At 41.5% G+C, this 20,265-nt stretch overlaps 1 protein-coding gene across 1 annotated transcript; it reads left to right on the top strand.

Moving 5' to 3' along the window:
• Nucleotides 1-4,873: 4,873 nt before the first annotated feature.
• On the top strand, nucleotides 4,874-10,260 carry LOC142947614 (E3 ubiquitin-protein ligase TRIM21). Its single transcript, XM_076089298.1, has 7 exons — nucleotides 4,874-5,143; nucleotides 5,760-6,715; nucleotides 6,841-6,936; nucleotides 7,503-7,751; nucleotides 7,867-7,889; nucleotides 8,920-9,074; nucleotides 9,244-10,260. Exons 1-7 carry the CDS (start codon nucleotides 4,900-4,902, stop codon nucleotides 9,786-9,788), a joined length of 2,268 nt encoding a protein of 755 aa, XP_075945413.1. The 5' UTR covers nucleotides 4,874-4,899; the 3' UTR covers nucleotides 9,789-10,260.
• Nucleotides 10,261-20,265: the final 10,005 nt, after the last annotated feature.

The raw sequence follows: 20,265 nt of genomic DNA, 5'->3' as shown, positions 1-20,265 counted from the left end.
GTGGCAGAAGACACTTCGAATACCACTTTCTTATTATGATAGAAGTAACCATATAACATCATCATGGTGTTATGTGTAATCATCTGTGCATAGCTGGCAATATCAGTCATACAAGCAGCAGATGAGATATGTGCAATTTTTATTTTGTTATCTCAAACTACCTTCAAATGACAAATATGAGATAAGACAAGACGAAAGATCTCAAGACAATCTCACAGTAAAAGAAAACTTGAATGGGATTATCTGTTTACCTTTCAATAAACAGCCTCACTTTGTACTGACGTACCATTCCTACCATTTATGAATAATTCAACACAGCTCAATAGTCTTTTATCTATCAGCTCATCCCTGGTGCCATCTACTGGTGTTTGTGTGCAATATAACCAGTCATTGTGAGGGATGCATGCGTTTGGCATGTGTGAACATGGAAGTCTAATAATAGCATGACCTTGAGAACCTGTTGTGGCAGTTTTATATTTTACTGAGTGTTTTTGCAGAGGGAGGCAACGCCTAACCAAATCTGTAGGTAAGTAGACAAAGCATAATCAACATCTTGAACATCTATGTACATGGTAATCATTGTATGGCATTATGTAAGCCATCATGCACATTGTGATTGCTTTCTTCATATTTAATAGACATGTACAACCATGGAATGTAAATACATTTTACAATCTACGCTATTGCTGATATATTACTTTGTAGGAGGCGTTTTAATGTCTGGTTGATGTTGAGCTAATTTTATTAACTTTAAACTGTTGGTTTGCTTAATCTAAAAAATAATCTAAATAAACAATGTCATATTACAGTGTATGAGCTTATCATGAATTTAGTAAGTAGAAAATAGCCTTTGTGACGTTATATTACATTATTTATTACATTATTAGATTGTTTATAGTAGAAGTTTGAAGTAGCATGACGTAAAGTACAAGGACCTCAAAATTGTACTGAATTGCTTTATACTTGCATAAAGTTACTTTCCACCACTGCCTTCAGGACATACAAACACACCATCTCTCTCCCTCTCCCTCTCCCTCTCCCTCTCTCTCTCTCCCTCTCTCCCTCTCTCTCTCTCCATGAAGTACCAGTCAACCCTCAACATCAGCTTGGAGGAGGGAGGCCATCCAGGTCTGTGAAGGAGAGGAATACTATGGAAACAGCCAGCCTGCCTTCCACATTGTCCTGCCACAACCCCCAGTGTAGCCTACCATCAAAGCCCATCCATTTTGCTTGCAGTCCCTAAATCCTCCCCAGCATTAAGATGGAGACCGATGTACTTTCATCCCAATGTGTCTACAGACCTCACCCTTCAACAACATTGAATAGACCATGGCAGGGGCAGAGACTGTTATTCCGTTGAGAAATGTATGGACTACCCACTATACCTACCCGAGAAGGCACAGGGTTGACATTGTACACCTGCAGTATATGAGCACAGACACAAACACACACACACATGCACGCGCCAACTCACTCATATGCACAAACACGACTCAACACACAGACAGTACATTCAAACAAAACATTTACAAGCTCTGTAATTACAAGTATTAAACTATGTTAACACTTAGCTGTGTGTACCACCGTCAGAATGTGTGTCATGTTTTATTTGTGAAAAGAAGAAACTAACTGCTCACTTTTAGATAATATCGGGTTGACGTAAATCTGTTGTGTTTCATTTGTAAAAGTTTGACAATGAAATGAAAAGTTTTAGTTTCTTTCTTTGCTCACACACCCCTTTGTTCCTCTTCATTTACTAGAAGAAAAAAAGATATTTAAGATATTTTATAAGAATATTATCATCCAAAAGAGAAAAATACTTGTATTAAAAAGTATGTACAGTGAATATTAAAGATGTTTTAACTAAATTCATTCAATACCCTGCTAGCTAACTTTGCACAGCGCTTCAGTTTGAGAAGAAATCTGATATTTTATAGTCTGTGGTATCTACACTGTGATGGAGGCTGTTAGGACTGTGTGCTGCAGGACTCATAGCTGCTGTGTGTGTGTGTGTGTGTGTGTGAGAGTAGGGAGGTCTGTGGTGTCTGAGTGAGTGTGAGTGCATGCACATCTGTGAGTGTTGGTGTGAATGTGTTGTGTGCAACAGTTGGCCTAAAGAACCAATATGCCAGCCTGACACACAACGGTCCTGCTGTTTAGCTAAATGTGTCCATCTCTGTCTTTGTCTCCAGCTCTCTCTTTCTGTTTCTCTCTCTTTGACTCCCTTTCCTCGCTTTGTTTTGTTGGGACATACAGGGTAACATGATGGAGATGGAGTATTATGTATAGTGACTGGTGTGCCTGAGGAGTGAACTTTAGTGGTAATGGATTAGTAAAGCCTGTCCCAGCATCACCTGTGGATATGTTCCTGTGTAAATAGATATTCTATATAGATACCAAACCATTATCAAATATTGAGGAGGTTAACTTAGACCAATTAACGAGATTCCTTTAAGAATATATCAACACTTAATAAAGGTTTTCACTGTAAAACGTTGTTGTGTTTTTTTGTTCGTTTTGACAAAAGTACATTTTTGTTAAAGTTTCACTCTACTGATTGTTCACATGAAGATTAGATAACTGGTTATGGTTAGCAGCACTCTATGTAATGTATTACAGAATTGCTGGTGAACCCCTTTAAAGGGGAAAAATATTGCCATTGAGTGGGAAATTTATACAATTATGACTTTGGTCTGTTGTAATATTGTAGAGAAGGTAGCTGCAAAGGGATATAATTGATAACTCCTTATGTTTTAGAAGGTTTATAGCAGGAACTATAATAAGTTACAAATGGCCACAACACACAAAATACCTGCATATTTACCATAATTATGAATATTGATTTCAAAAGGACCACACATGCCCACTGAAGAGTTTAGTTTTATTTAAAGAAAGCATACTGTGGACTTTGGTAATTCTCCAATATTATTCCCAAAAGTTATGCAACCATATCACACAGACTTTATCAATAAAAAAAACTTAATCAGAAACTTAATCAGACTTTGCTGATTTGGATGGATCTGTTGCAAGCCCGTTCATCTGCTGATGAAGACTGTATTACACATTTGAAAGTTCCAGAAAAGGCTACTATGTGGACCTTGAGTTGGTTTTGTCAAACTGCTGTTTTCAAGGTCAGGAATAGATAAACTTTCATGCTCCACAATAGTAACGTTTTGGTGAATAAATGTAGCATTGTTAGTATGATTGTGTGAAATAAATGTAGCCAAATTTAGTTGCATTACAACACCAACATATACTCAAAACGTTTGAGGGGGAAAAAGAAGAAGGAAGTAAAAGAGAGCCACAAACTATTACTTAATGTGCTCCTCATTTGTGCAAGACAGGTCCCTTAATGTTCAACACAGTCTGAAAACTTTGAAAAAGTTACATTTAAAATGACGTCTTTGAGAGGAACAGAAGAGTCTGCTGGGTTTAAAAGTAATCAAGAGTTTATCAATTCATTTCAATGTTACATGCTTTTTTTAAATATAATGCTTATTTTAATGCTAGCCTTCAATTTACTTTATCGCGTTCATAAGTCGGAGCACACAATTTAGATACAGCCGTCAGGTGATAGGCCAAAACTCTCACCTTGTATTTCCAGGCAACACTAAGGAAACACAGTCTCCTTGAGAGATGAAACTTATTTGAGATTATGAAGGATTAACCTCTCACTCACAAGACACAATAGCCTTTTTTATCCGAGTCACATGTCTAGACCACCATAAAGACAAGAATGTTGTGTGTGTGTGGGGGGGGCATGAGAGAAATAAGAAAATACCACATTTGGCCGTTATTGATTGCAGCTGATGCTTTTAACAGCAACAACCCACATCTTGCAGCTCACAAAGCTTTTTTCACCATGAATAGAAAATAATTGTTAGAAGCTCTGATTCAAAGCACTAAATAGGCTGCTGTCTAGACGGCTTCATGGCTGATTGGTTGTGTGTGGTTCATGGTCCTCATGGGAGTTGTTTGGGGTATCGTGAGATGAGGAATAACTTACATTTAATTTAATTGCATTTCTTGGCAAAACAATGAGTGAGTGCATAACATGTTTGCAGCTTTTTGACTTAAGATTCCATTGGCTAAATGTTTGTTATCAGCCCTTTTATGGAAAAAGAGTTATGCAATTCTGTTCTAAACCACAATTACTAAATGTAAAATAGGGTTTCTCAGGTCAAACCCAAAGCTCTGGTACAGAAAAAAGAGGAGGAAAATTCCAGAGCTCTTGAATTTTTGTGAAAAACAACTTTATTGTGAAGACACCAATGGAGTTCATCACAGTGTCCTCACGCAACGCTGAAAGTAAAAGTCAACCAATCACATAATGAAACCTTTGACGGATGAAAGTGAGTGACTGGAGTGTACCATTGATGTGATATAAAATACATTTACTACTCTGTACGGGCAATTTACTTCCACTTTGTACTACTTTTTAAAAGGTACACATTGTACTTTTTATTCATGCATGCAATAAAATTGACAATGAAGTAAGTCTGTAATTATTGATAAATTGATTTGTGGATTGACTATAAGTGTGTATGAGTGTTTTTAAATTGTGGTTTTGCTGCTTTTACTTTATTATGGGTTAATATTATCAACAGAGTAACCAAGTAGGCTACGTATCTAAGTATTGTACTTTTGATATATTTGTACTTTATTTGTGCATTTCCATTTAAATGCAACCTCAACTTGACTACATTTCAGAGCCTAAAAATGTGCTCCTACCTTACATACAACCTATGGCTCCTACATTATGCTACTGGCTTGGCGTGACTGTACCTTTAAAAGACGCACTACCGGGGGCGGGGGGGCGGAGCTTGATTCAAACATGTAGCCCCGCCCCTTGCTGCCAGACATCGCGGAAACAGTAAGTAAACGTCAGCCAAAAACAAAATGGGAGCCACGTTGGACACCCCGGCGAGGTGTCCCCTCTGCGACGAGCTGACCCGGGACCCCGTCACTCTCAAGTGTAACCACCGGTTCTGCCAACGGTGTATCGGGGACCTGTGGAGTATTTCCCCGACCGGCCCGTACCACTGTCCGGAGTGGAGGTGTACAACAGTGTACCAGACTCTGCCGTTTGACAGCAGACTGTCTCCCGCCAGCAGTCGATGGGCTCCGCCTCGCAGCGCTGCAGGTAACGTGAAAGTTACAGCAACGTTAATGCTTATTTTTTCTGCAGCGGTGTTTAAGTTGGTAGCTAATGTTGACGTTTACTAATGTTATCCCACTGCTAGCATTAGCTAGCTACTTTAATATTTGTAATTCTGGCACCCTAAAAATATAATAGTCTCGACTTCCCTTCCGGAAGATGCCATTCGATCCACATCCTGGACGTTTTACGCAAAAGAGCAAGTTAAAATCTTTAAAATGTATACGCTCTTGTGTAATTTAGTTAATAGTTCATAGTTATTTAGCTAGCAAATAGTCAACAAGGGTAAAGTTTTAAGTTGAATACCAATTGTAAGGAAACACCAATCCAATATGCAGGATCCGTATTAAGTGCATTAGACACATATCATCACACACATGTCAGTCAGTTATGGCAGGCTGCAGACTCAGTGACAGCTTTCCTGAGTGAGCTTACAAGGCAGCATAATAACTCACAGAAGTGCAAACAAGTTAACTAGATCACTGCTTGAGTTGACTAAAGTGGAACTGTTGTGCAGGTGTTTTTGTGAAGTATTGCTCTAAAGGTGCTAAGTCAACCCTCCCTCTAACCAGTTTTGCTTTGTTTGTATTCTATTTTACAGGCACATCGGGTGATGATGAACAAAATACTTCTAATCCCACATTGGGGAGGCCCTCACTCACCGGCCGACTTCTCGGGAAGAGAAAAGCCAGCACACCTGTATCAGAGCAACCTGACACAAAACGATCAACTGGGGAGTCTCCCCGCGAGCGCTCCAGTGATACCGAGACACCCACCACTTCCTTCTCGTTCAAACCCTTGCAGCCTACGCGTGTGGAGACATCCAAGAAAGCAGGGCACCCAGAATCCACAAAGTCTGAGCACGGCGATGGCACGTCCTCCAGTGACACCTCTGACAGCAAGGCAGTGCCTGCAAGTGATGTGCCTCCAGACATCTCAATCCAGCAGAACCAGCCTAAACCGGTAGAAATGATCTCATTGGATGACTCTGACACCTCCAATGAAGTAGATCTATGTGATGCGCCTGCTCTTGCAACTCCAAAGAAGGACACACAAGTGACAGGAGTTCTTGCATCGCCAATGAAACCTGCCAACTCTGATTCTTTTCCTGGATTTTCAACTCCAGGTAAAGGTACGTCTCCTGTACACCATGGCAGCAACTCTCCCCTGATATCCAGCAAACATCCTGCCGATGCCCCAAGATTTCCAAGTCGCGTTGGCATCTTCCTCGGGTCAGAGGACAAAAATGTCAGCCCTGTGCCCTGCCATTATTGCCCTAAAACTAGGTGTCAGTCCGCTGTCAAGACCTGTCTGGTGTGCGGCGCTTCCATGTGTACGGAACACCTGCGTCCTCACCTGGACTCCCCCGTCTTCCAGAATCATACCTTGGTTCCTCCCATGGAGGATTTTTCTCCCTGGAGGTGTCAGGAGCACCAGGAGATAAACCGCATCTACTGTCGGCAGTGCGGAGTGTGTGTGTGCACGGTGTGCACCGTCATTGGCTCGCACCGCGACCACACCTGCATCAGCATCAGGGAGGCAGAGAGAGAGCTCAGGGTAAGTGGGGACCTTACAGCACCACGTATACTGTAAAATACACGGTGATCGTGGTCAAAGTTGAGATGGATGTAAATATTGCCGTAACAGATAATAAGTCATTCCCTCCCCTCCTTCCCACTCAGGTGAACCTAAAAGAAGAAATCAAGCAACTGCAGGAGGCTGAAGAGGAAGTGAAGAACAGGGCGACTGAACTCACTCAGAAGAAAGAGACCTTCGGTGTAAGAGATTTCACTCTGTAGTTCCATATAGTGTCTGACCCGACATGATGTATATGTTTCTTACAGATGCTGAGACTTATCCACATGTTTTTGAATAGGTTGAATTTTCAATATATATAATGTAGTTAATTATAGTTTTGTGGGTCAACGGATATGATGTTAATTATACATTCTAGATTTATTGAATTCAGATTCATGAAACACATTAGCGGTGTTTAAATGTTTTATACTATTTAAAGTTGGTTTGATGCTCGTATTGCTTGAGAAAACATCTTCAATCTTAAATTCAGATTTTCACATTTCTTTTCCGCTGGTCGAGTCAGGGTTCTCTGACCGCAATGAGAAAGAGCCGTACTGGAATTGAGAGTATTGCGTTGCATGACGTTGATTCAGTGTGTGTGTGTGTGTGTGTGTGTGTGTGTGTGTGTGTGTGTGTGTGTGTGTGTGTGTGTGTGTGTGTGTGTGTGTGTGTGTGTGTGTGTGTGTGTGTGTGTGTGTGTGTGTGTGTGTGTGTGTGTGTGTGTGTGTGTGTGTGTGTGTGTGTGTCCGTCCATCCATCCATCCAGGTGGTTTTAAGCGAGGCTCGAGCAGGAGTGCAGCAGCAGTACAGAGCCATCAGAGAGGCCCTGGAGCAGGAGGAGCAATCGGCTCTCCAGTGTGTGACGAAGGAGGAAAGCAGAGTTCTGGGGGGACTAGAGGAGGAGCTCGGCCACCTCCGGAGCTCCCTGCAATCCATGCAACAGGGACTCCACACCCTGGAGGGGTTGGCTGATGCCAAAGGGGACAAACGCATTCAGGACCAGCTCTTCATTATGGTGCGTTGGATGTTAGAGAACTTTAAGTAAAACATAAGATCTACTTACTTTTGGCTTTAATGACCTATGAACACTAACACAAGGAATCTTCTTTTTCTTCTCTCTGACATGACAGGAATACAGCAAGGTAGCCCAACTGTAAGTGATTTCCTTCTCAACTTTACCTGGTTGCATGTAAAGAGTTTATTTGTTGAACATGTCGATAGCTAAGTGTTCTACCAACAAAGCATAGCTTCAGTAAACAGCCAGCGTGCAAAAAAATGTCATTAATGTCCTAAAGAGTCGGTTCAACCTTATTCTCTCACTTCCCTTTAGCGATGCAGAAGTAAGTGTCAAGGTTTTGAGATCGCTCTCTGCTTCCAACCTCAATATTTGTTTGGATTTGAATTGAATTTGGTTTTTTGCTACTGACCAACAATTACATTTTAAAAAATCAACAGCAATTTACCGACAAAGAGTCAGTGCACCTGTAGAGCTGGATATCCACAGACAGGGTTCCCACGCCTCCTGGAAAACCTGGAATACATTTGACTCATTTTCAAGTCATTGAAAACACACGAACAATCTGAGAAAAAAGCTAAATGTCCTGGGAAGTCTTGTGGTGTTCTGGAAAAATATTTCACATGCATTCTCTGATTTTCATTCAGCTGAGAATGAACTACTAGTCTATCTACCAGAGCTCCCTAAAACGGATAACTTTGCCATCTGAAAGGGCAAAGTTATGTTCACAATAAAACAAAACCATCTGCATGGCTGGATACCACAAGAGGATAGTGAGGAACGGTGTTCTGTTTTTATTTGTTATTGTGGTGAACCAACCCTTTAATGCTTTCAACTCTGTATGAAACTACTCAAATACAAATATGAGAATAAGTCAACACAATTTTTATTAACAAGCTGTATTTTCTGCTACATTTATATTATAAACAAATCAAAATAAACAAATGGATTGTTGACCGGCATATTATGAATAACAACTGCAGTCTTTTGGGGTAGATGTATGATGTGTTTATTTGGGTCTTCTTTCACAGACGCTTTAGTCAATCTCGCTAGGTTTGCTAAAAGGCTAAAGGTAACTTTGTTTGTAACTCTTCATATGCCTCCTCTCGAGGTGATTAAGGAATAATTAAGTGTAATAGTCTTAGATCTTTATGCTTTCCCTCACCAGGACTAGTAACATTGGGAGCTGTGTGGACCAGTTCAAGGCTCCAGAGGAAGTGGATCGGGCCCGGCTCAGATGTCTGCAGAGTTGGACTGAGAAACGTCTGGACTCAGTCGTCATCACTGTGCCAGGCAAATCCAGAGACTTCTACAGACTGCGCCGTAAGACATGTTTGTTTGGGGGGGGGGTTTTGTACCAACACCTGTTTACTTGCCACTCACTGATGAATCGCAGCTAATTAAACCAATGGACAAAATGCATCCAGTAGGCCCAATTGTGGTATATTCAATTAGTCTTAATTCTTCTTTAATTTCCCTTTTCTGTGTACAGATGGTACCGCCCTCTTCTTGGATGCAGATACTGCCCATCCCAAGCTGCAGCTGTCCGATAACAACAGGAGGGTGACCTACAGCGAAGCCCAGCAGGCCTACACCGATCACGATGCTCGATTCAGCTCCTTTCCACAGGTCCTGGCCTCCCGTTCCCTGGAGAAGGGGTGCTGTTACTGGGAGGTGAACGTGCCTGGGGATGAGGGCCGCTGGAAGGTGGGGCTGTGTGAGAGTCAGATAGAGAGGAAAGGCCAAAAGGACAACTCTCGTCTGGGCTTCAACTCGCATTCCTGGTGCCTGGCCTGTGACCGAAAGAAGGTGGAAGCTCTGCATAACAAGGTGGCGGTTCCTGTGGATGGCGACGGGCTGCAGAGGGTGGGAGTGTTCCTCGAATTTGAGGAGGGCATTTTATCATTCTTTAATGTGACACCAGGGGGCAGTCTAGCTTTAATGCATTCCTACAAGCACAGGTTTACTGACCCTCTGTACCCAGCGTTCTCTGTGTCGAAAACACACCTGGCCATCTGTGATCTGTTTGAGTCATAAACCACGCATTACTCACGTCACTTGTGATGGAAAGTACAGGATACATGAAAGTGCTGTGCCTTTTTATATGTGAAAAGCAGTTAATCATTTAAAAAATATATAATCAGTAAATTGTTAGGAGATGATAGTTATGCACTGCATATAATGCTCTACTTTTACAAAAAATCCTCAAATGTGATTTTATATTATAGTACCGGACCATACAAGGTCCGTTCATTGTACACAATACATGCAGCGTTCCAAAAAGTAGCAGCATAGTTTTTGTCACTGGATTTTAGATTTCATTTAAGATTGTCGATAAACAAATGTGTAAGTTTTTACATGAGATCATGTAATCGGTGCGGACCAATACAAAGTTGTCTTAGATAATGTTTCCATTTTCAGAATGTTTTTAAAATTCTCCAAATGTTCTTTGTCTTGTCTGTTGTCTTTTTACAGTAATAAAAGTCAGAGTTTTGAAAGCAAAGTAAAACCTGCGTTACGTCTTGCCTTTTTAACGCCTGTTTGCGTTTAAATGGAAACACCTGTGTGTCAGGTGACAGTTGTTGTGCTAACTTTGAACTCTCACTGCCCCTGCAGCCTGTGAGCTTTACTGACAACAAACACTGCCTTTGCCATAAACTACTTACAGCCCCACAGTTTGCAAACTAAGGCTCATTTATTCTGACTGGGGGTCTGTGTGGTTGACGTCATTGAGGGGGATCAAAGTGGTGTTTACATAAACCCCTTCTGGATGATTGGTAGAGCACGAGCATGCCAGTGGTTCAGTCCCAGCTGGCCAATGATCAAGGTGGATTCAAACTTGTTGACTAATTCAGTAGCTTAAAGTCCTCGGGATCGACGGTGGCAAATGTAATCTAACTGAAAAGGACTGAATAAAGGAAAGCTCAGGGGTAGAGCTTTGTAAAGAGAAAGGTACGCAACGCACAATTTAATTAAAAGCTACTTTCACCAAAATGTGCATCCTCTTCTGAGAGACGAGATTTGAATCCACGCAGGTGCACCAGTTTAACCATGGCAACAATTTCACACCATCAGCCACATGATCCAAAGGTAGTCAGACATTTTTTTTGCTTTCTTTTTCTTTTCCCCAGCTGGCACATGAAGGCAGATTACGAGACATGTCTGAGGGGGGGGGGGCTTCAACGTCAGGATAATTAAATTCTCCTCTCCCTGTCCATCCAGTGGTCTCTCACTCAGCCTGTGTCTTACAAGCTTCTCCAGACTACAATTACATTTAATGAGCTATGGGCTTATTGTATGTTGGCAGGGAACAACGTGTCATATAGTTATTTTGAATATGTGATGGCAGTAGAAGGCTCTGGTTGGCTACATTGGCTAAAAATGGAGCATCACTAAATCAAGCGACAGGGTCTTCTCTTTAATAGGGATCAAGTTAACAGCCCAAACGTCTACTTGTCAAAGCGTCCTCAGATAAGAGAATAGTTCTACCTACTTCCATGTGGTGAAATGCACTTAGGTATTTGTGTCTCGGAGGGACATGCAAAGAATCAAATCCCAAATGACAACGTGGCGGTGTACAGTGATAAATTACTCACAGGATGTGGGCTTGTCTTGCAGCTGAAAAGCCTTTGAATTACAATGACAGTAAGCCTCTTATAATCCGTTGATTTACGGTAATATATTGTTCCTTTCCACTGGCGCTCTCGAAGGCATATAAACAGACATCCGAGTACAAAGGAGTATAAAAGTCAGGTTATAGAGGGTGCTATTTGCTTTTGAAATCAATACTCCATTAAAAGGAATATAGACTTATCCAACTGTTGAGACTAACCTTACATGAATCGCATTTGTTCATGCAGGAAATTTCTTCCTCCTCCTGTCAATTCATACGGAACAGTACAGTAAATTGGGTCAATGTGGGTGTCATTGGCAGCACTCTCCTTAAGAGTGCATGCTTTTACCTCTCCTTGTTGTCTGGATGGAAAGTGGAATGGCATGAAATTACCAAGGTCTGACATTTTAAAACAGCAAGCCTTCCACTTAAACTGCTTTCTTAATGCCACAAAATGTCACTCTTCTTAAGTGCTAGCTTTCTGATCGGTCAATGACCTCGTGTGAGGTTGCTCAGACATTGCCGCCTTTTGATTTAGGCCACTGAACATCAAAGCCTCTCTTTCTTCTTCTTTTCTTGTGGAAGTAATAGTGTCTGTGCAGCACAGATTGCTGTTGCTCCTGTGCTGGGAACGTTAGACAATTCAATTTGCATTCTTCCATTGGAAAACCCTGGAACAACCATTACCTTCTTGTTCAAGGTCAGTTGGAGCCACTGATTTGAGTCACTCAGCATGTAAAATGTTACATTTATATTCAATCAGCAAGACAATCAGTTGTTCTCTATAGCCTCAATGTGTCCCTCTCACGTATTATTGCCTTTGCATTTGCGTCAGTGTCCGATATTCTGGAAAATATTCACCCTGCAATCTTTCGTGCAACACTTGTAGCTGTTCTGAAGGCACTGGTTTTTCCAGAGTGCAACATATTCTGTCTTTTGCATGAAACCAATTTAACCTGTTCACCAAATTGCGACTGCATTTCCCAATCCAGGTAGCTGCAAATTGTCTTTGCTCTTTTTTTATCCTGCTGTGGGCATGATTTATTTCTTTATTTTTGAATAAAGTTAGAAAGAAAATACAAGGATTTTGTAAATGCCGTCAGTTTTGTTAAATGACATTCTGGGTTTTTCAAAGATTGCAGAGTGCATATATTTTTGAGAATTGTCTTTGTATAGTTCGAGATGACAGCTAACATTGCTAACGGCGCTAACAGTGCAAACAACAGCAACAGAGCTAACAGTGTTTACCTGTGGGGACCAGAAGTTTGGATGCTACTGCAACAACGCCGTCAATCGAGATGGCGTTATCAACTGGTAACCTTTGTATGAGCGCAGCACAGAATGGCGGTTGTGAGCTAGCCAGTGGGGCACGCTCACGTGCACGAACATGCAATAAAAGGCCGGGCCGGCTCTGTCAACTTAGCACAGAGACGTTCGGATAGAGCGTATTTTTGTCATTTTGTAATAGTTTTGCAAGTTAGCATTGCGCTGGTTTCTTCTACAAAAAGCCAATGGGATTTTTTCCATTGACTGGTTTCTTGTCTACAAACATTACTGGGTGTGCACGCATTGAGGGGGCATAACCGCTTTGGCAGCCATCTGTGGGCTTTCCCGGTAAATTTAGCCAAGTCCTAGTTGACAGTGAGTCGATGGGTTGACTGATTGCCACCGTGGTACTCTCGACAGCTTCTCAACGGGTGCCGAACGAGTGCCGCTCACTTGCCACTGTCCTCACGCCTGCCTGAGGCTTGGCCCCAGGCTTGCCAGTGCGATGCGACTCGCTTGCCACTGTCAGTAATTGCACTGGCTGGGCCAAGCTCCAAAGCCGAGATGACACAGAGTTGTTGGGCAGTAAACTGCGCCAAACACAGAAAAGATAGATGGAAAATTGGTTAATATTCAGGGGGATCAAGGGCCTTTGCTAAAAATAGAAGAAGATTATGGATCCAGGCCATTAAAAGGGCAGATTGGGGTTTTAGTGGTTCTACAAGTAGCGAGCGAGAGTCGTTTTTTATCCATCCAAAAGTAATACTCTGTTATAAATGAGGCTGTCATTACTTATGCTTTTGTATTATCAACAATTTCGATTAGAAAAACTAATTTAACCAACAATTACTGTCTGTGTAGATGTTAGATCTTCATTGTTGTCCCAAAATGAGTAATCACAAAAAGAGTCATTATCTTAATTTTGCTACAGACGAAATCATTTATTGATGAAAAGATGTTTTGTTGTTGTAAATGATCACTTTAATTTCGTTAAAGAGTCATTCATAACCCCCCCCCCCCCCCCCCCCCCCCCCCAAACATCTGAAACACTTTTATGTCCATTTGAATGATAAAAAAGCTCCTTTAAATCTGAGACTTCAATGATTTCTAATCTAACGCATGTAATGTTTCTGTCATTCTTTGTCATCTTAGAACAACCAAAGATTGCCAAAACAGATCTGGTTGTATCACAAAACCAATAACAGTAAATGATACGAAATACTTGAATCCAATTATCACTTATGATGGGCCAAAGCCCAAATAAACCACATAATGGAGATACTGTGGGTAGATTTTATTCTGTTCGGCCTACAGTTGTCTTTTTGAGGATGCAGCACAGTATGTATTATGGGAAACTCTATAAGAGTGAGACTACACTGCATATCCAAGTATTGCCAGGGGTCGGCACAAATCCATACACACACACACACACACCCGTGACGCCTTGAGGGCACATCTTCTGTTGGCATGGCAACAGTTGGTGAGCTCAGGTGAGCGGGGAGTCTCACATGTCTCACCCAATCACCTGCCAGGCTTGACAAGGTCCATGGAAATCTGAGACAGAAGTAGTGATGGGCCTATTGTTGAGTGACATGCCTATATTTTTTCACCTTTCCTTTTTCACCTTTCCCCAGGCAAATCAACTTTCCCTCCACTGTTCCACATAAAAAAAAGGCCTCATGACTTTCATGAGCGACTCTATCTCTGTACCTGTCCAGCCAGCGCTGATACAATCCAATGTGATGAAAACTAAATCTCACATCTGTGTGTATGTGTGTGTGTGAGGCTGCTCAGTCTCATTGGATTAAAGGGTTATGTCTTACATCTATTTGTGTCTAATTGTCTGGTCTTTAGTAGTGTTGCCCTTTAACTATTAACAAGTCAGCACATTAAGATCAGGAGGAAATAGCAGCAGCATCGCTGTTTCACACGATTGTCAGCTGTATGGTGCCTGCCTGTCTCATCCCACTGTACCCCCACCACCAACCTCCTCCTGTCTCTTAGAATATCTGCAGTATCTTTAACATTATTTATTTATTTGTCTGTCCTGCTCTTTTCATTTGGCCCCTCTGCAGCTACAGTCAGAGTACAGGGTCAGGGTCAGACAGGGAATCAGTGTCCAGTTCACAGACTTTGAGAGTCAACACAGAGAGATGCAAAGCAATGTGAATGCAATACAAAGATAAAACACATTTCACAACTCTTTTCTACAACCATGAAACAAAACACATACAATACTCGATCATTTTTCATCTCAACCCCGGTTAGCGTATAAACGGTTGACGCCCACTTTTTTGTAACAATGCAGCAAATTATGAACACATTCAACCTAATTTGTAGACTATTGTTTTAAAACACAGTCTCAAATCGCTTCCGTCTCTTAACATTTCACAGTAATTTCAAAAGCAATATCTATTGTTCTCAAAAGATTCCTGCTCTTTGAGAACAAAACTGTGGATTCAAGAAAAATCTCTTCATAGCCTCATTTAACCATCTCATGCTCAAAGAAATCCAAAATGCAACATCCCTTAATCTCTCCCTCTCGTTGTGAAAAAACACCTCTTCAATTCTTATCTATTTATTTTAGGGAAGGGACAAGATCTGTAAGTCACATGTAGGAACCCCAAAACAACCTCAGACACTTCCCTGATGAAGGAATGCCACGTAGCTGAAAAGGTTTGGTGAGTATAGCCTCTGACAGAATGCAGTGGGGGAAAAACACCAGCATCCATGAACACTTTTCTTTTGAAATTGGGTAAAACCATTCAGTGACAAGCCACTACATTACTTGGAAGTTTATGCTTACAAAGTTTCCCCTTCCACTGCTGGAGTTCCTACATTGCAGCAACACAGGTTCTTTTTTGTCATGACCTGTGATTGCATCTTTTCTTTCTGTGGCTTTATTCCCTCACACGATCCCTAAATGATGCTTGGATGATCTAGAGTTACTATTACTTGCAAATGATTCCTGTCTTTGTTGGAGTGACGAATGTGTCGGAGTTATTCCATGAGGCATATTCAGAAACACTTCATTAAATTGTCAAGTCTCAATAAAGAGACTTTTCATTTGTGAGCATTCATTTCTTAACTTTTAGCTCCTTTCAGCTGTCATTTGGGACTCCTTTACGGCCTCAGTAGGAGTAAATGAACTGAACGCGTTCTTGGCTCTATTCATCCTTCAACTTCACTTTCCGGACAGACACAGTTGGGGCTTCTGATCTCTGACGTTGTGTCTTGTTCTGGTGTTTCCTGTTGCTCACTACTCACCAGAGAAACAGAGCTGTCTTTTTTTTTAAATCTTTTAACTTCACTGCATTTTCTCCCTTATCATTGTGTTTAAATGCAGAGCACGCTATCGTAGCTCGATACTTGTGGATGGGCAAACAAACATATCTCAGCTGGAGAACTATTGATAAGCCATTAACGTGATGGCCAAGGAAACGATGTTTCTGCATGTATCATATGAGCTTATTCATGTCAGTAAGGGTTAGTTGTGTTTCACTAGTTTTGTTCATGACTCCCGTGACCCTCATCATATGTAGCTTCTCCTAAACATGTCCGGTATTAAGAATCAGACCATGGAGGGATAGTTATTGGGATAACAGGCACAGACAGTCTCTCCTGGAAGGCGTTCATAGTGTTCTGCTCAGAAGAATTGCCTCAGTTATATAACGAATGAAAAAGAGAGCGCTCAAACCCAGTTAACTTTCTCGCCTCTGCACAGCTGGCTGCCTGCTGCGTGAAGTGGGTGAGAATGTCAGATTGTCAGTATCAGAAAGTATCAGAAAGTCACAGGAATTATTGGACACAGCCCCCCAAATCAGACACACAGAAACCTAAGCTCACTGGCTGTAACTTCATGTTTCGTAGATAGATGATATCAATCAATAGATATCAATCTTCTCACCTATCTCTCAGAGAGAAAGCAAATAAGCCCAAAATTTGACACCGTTCTTTAAAAAACCCTGAAAATGTGTTGCAACATGACAAAATGCAAGTTAAAAATACTAAAAAAGTTAAAAACACTAAAATCATAAATGATATGTGAAAATGAAACTCGTGAGAGTCAACAAGCCAACATCTCTTGAGGAGAGCGATGACTGGAAGTGAAGCTGCCGACATTGTAGGCACTGATTTGCACAGTGTGGCATGAACAGTCAGTCACGGGTTTTTTGCATTTGGTTCAACCAGAGTGTCAAAGGGAAAACCATGCAGTCATTATAACCCATTTGCAAGGATCAGTGCAACAACCTGCCTCACCGTGTAGATTTCATTGTTGCTAGTGACAAATGAAGTAGTCAATGAACATTATTTTTTAATATGACCACATAAATGTTAATGGTGAAACCGGGAGATGTGTCATCAAGTTTATCTTCCAGCTACACCACCAAAATGTCAGCCAGGAGAGTTCTTGACCCTGAGCGGATACACAGGCGCTGGACTATTGTGAATGAGGAATCGTTTGGCATTTCTACTCGCAGCGGTTTTGACCTGGAGGACCTGGAGATGACGCGACCAGGCCAGAGACCATGAATTCTGTCTAGCAATCAGACCCTTCTGGAAGTGTGTTGAAATGCATCCTCAGTGTATTCCTCCAAAATTTTCATTTCCCCTGCCGTCCTCCTGGGCCTACTTTCAGCTGTCTGGAATGTTTTTCTATCACTGAGGGAGACCGTGGCTTTACGGTTTTCAAGGTAATTGGTATGTGGCTGTTTGAGTCCGTGGATGGAAATATTCGGAATGAGTCATAATGTTATTGCTGTTTTTATGAACACTTATCTCGATGCTCATCTCGCAGTCAGAGCATCTTCAAACACAACAAATCATTATTGCATTGGGTGTTCTCATCATCTTTGTAATGAGCAGGTTGTTATTTATGGCAGATGTTATTTCTATATGAAATATGATCTGTGCTTTCTGATGAGTCCCCAAATCCCACAAATGATGCATGCTCATTAAAAATAAATCTTCACCGCTCTCGATATTTCTCGTCTTTTTATTTGAACTTCCTTTTGGCCCATTATGTTTTCCCGCAGTTCACTCTCTTTATCTTCTTCTCTTTTGTTGACTTGAGTGATTTATTCACAGCTCAGATTCAGTCTTATGTCGAAATGTGAATAACGGCCGTGTCCCTGAGGCAGCACACTGGTCATACCCGAATACACTTCGCTCCATCTCTGCCTACCATTTACATCCTTATTTCACATGGACATGGCTAGAAATGACCTCACTGGATGCTCTACAAACAATAAGAGGGGCCTGACTAATGTTAAAATAAAATGTTCCAGGATTTCACTTGTTTTAGTTTTGCAGGAATATCAAAACGTTTTTGATTCGGCCTACTGTGTTTGACGCAATGGTCCATTGATATACCTTGAGTGGCAGAAAATGCATTAGGCAGGATATTTCAAGTAAAAAAAGAACATACTTCACAGCATGATACTTCACTTATCAACACAGCACTGTAATAGAGGGCTGTACGCGCTGTAATAGAGATGAGTGTTCTTTCTTCCAGTGTAGGTGCTGTAAATGTGTTACATACTGCGTACTCAAGTTAAATAGTGGTGTCAGATATGGATTCTGCTCCGCACAAATAATAAAAGAAAAGAAAGCAGCTATTTTGTAAAAATAAATAAATTGTGACTCACCATTTTGTCTTTTTGGTACATTTCCGTATAAAACAAGACCATGGCCATGCCAGGCTGTACTTAGCTAAATGCTAACATCAGAATGCTAAAATTCGCACAACGACAACACCAACATGCTGGTATTTAGTCTTTCTCTCTGTCCGTGTGTCATATCTCTTGGACCATTCATCCGATCTACTTCACACTATTGCTTGAGATCCAAGGACATTCAGTGTCGAAGTTGGGGAAATTTGGACACACGAAATGTTCAATATTAATAAACTTTGGATAACCAGGCCAACAACACTTCTCACTCTTCTGCCTGTCTGAAGAGTTAACTTGTCAGAGAAATTTGGTGAAGTAAAAAGTACAATATTTATACCTCCAAGATGTAGTGGAGTAGTGTTAGGTGGCGGATTGCAAACCACCTTTATACCACCACCTAGCTACTGTCTGTTGTAACATCCGGCCGATCCAAAGACGAGGATTGTAACCAATTAGATTTAATGATACAATGGTGACTAGGTCCGCCCTCTTACTGTCAAAAAGAAAAAACAGGTGAAAGCTTTGTGAGAAGAAGAGTAGTGTTAGAAGGGGTCTTCTGAGGTATTCTGTGCGGAGTGATGTGAAAGCACTCGTGGATCTCATTTGTGCTCGCGGATTATGACATTGATTTGTCTCCGCAGCAGGCCTTTTACAGGCAGAGGCTCATCGACTGGAGGTCACTTTTGCTGATGATACCTTGATGTATGACGTTATGCCAAACTCCTCCTAATATCCCTGGAGTCAACGAGTGATGAGCGGTTCTCTGCAACGCTGCACTTCCCGGGGCCAATCGATTGGCACACTTCTAACGGCGGTTCCAGACGGACACTGCACTAGAGTCATTCATTTGCAGGAATTTGGTCATAAAGCAAAGTGTTGGACACATTCAAATTGTGACCTGATTATGTTTATGAAATGTTGAGGGATCACCAACGTTATTACAATTCCTCCTAAGGGGAACATAAATGCCTGTACCACATTTCTTGGCAATCCATCCAATAATTGTGGAGGCATTTCACCTCATGGTGCTGCTATTGAAAACTCATCCTCTTGGGAACATACAGGTCTGTACAAGATCTCAGCAGTAGTTGAGATATTTCACTCTGGATGAAAGCGGAGGCCCACCAACCAACTGACCATCAACATTGCCATCCCTAGAGCTGAAATACTGGTAAACATGAGTATGTTGTGTGCTTTTAACTGCATGCCACATTGCTACCCGATGCAGAGGTCTGAGTTCAGCAGTTACTTTATGTCTCACTGCCAGTTTCCTAGTCTTAAATCTAGACAGTCAGAAAAAAGGATTTGAAAATGTATTGAACAACCTGGGAAATATTCCTCTGAAGGTTTATTCAAAGACATGGCTGGTATGAAATAACTGCAGTAACATTTTGAAGCAGCTGATCACATTGATTTTGCGTTTCATTTTCAATGACCTCCAAAGGAAAAGCACTGGAGGGAAGTGTTAGAGAACTTTATCCCTGCTGAGCAAGGGCAACATCTTCTGTATGAGACCAGAATAAAATACAATCACAATAGAATAGAAAGAATATTAGGACCCAGCATCAGAAAAATATGCTACAGACTGAGTGAAACTCATTCTCCAGCCGTTTACACTGACAAACACCAGTCTTAGCAAATAGCTTTCTTTCAGGCTCTGGTGATGTGTCTGCTCCTTACAAGTATGTAATGGAAAAAATGTCCTTATTTTATGTATTGGGGGGGGGGGGGGGGGGTCGTGATCTACCGTCGCTTTTAAGCACTTGCTGGAGAGCTGTCAAATTTTCAGCAGGCGAGACAGAGACTTCTAGAGCGTCAGCTGGGTCTCATTTCGTCTCCTGTTGGGGAGGAAGATACTCTCCGTCCTCTCTCTTCTCATCAATGCAATAACAGGCATGTCCGCAGGATACAGGACAAATCAATGTGTGCCTTTACATGAGAACATCTCTGATGAGCTGAGGTT

The sequence above is a fragment of the Anarhichas minor genome, unplaced genomic scaffold, assembly GCF_050575085.1.
Source record: "Anarhichas minor isolate MPS153535 unplaced genomic scaffold, ASM5057508v1 ptg000011l, whole genome shotgun sequence".
In the NCBI taxonomy this organism is placed as follows: Eukaryota; Metazoa; Chordata; class Actinopteri; order Perciformes; family Anarhichadidae; genus Anarhichas; species Anarhichas minor.
The sequence above is the reverse complement of the archived record's forward strand: the minus strand, read 5'-3'. Positions and strand labels throughout refer to the sequence as shown.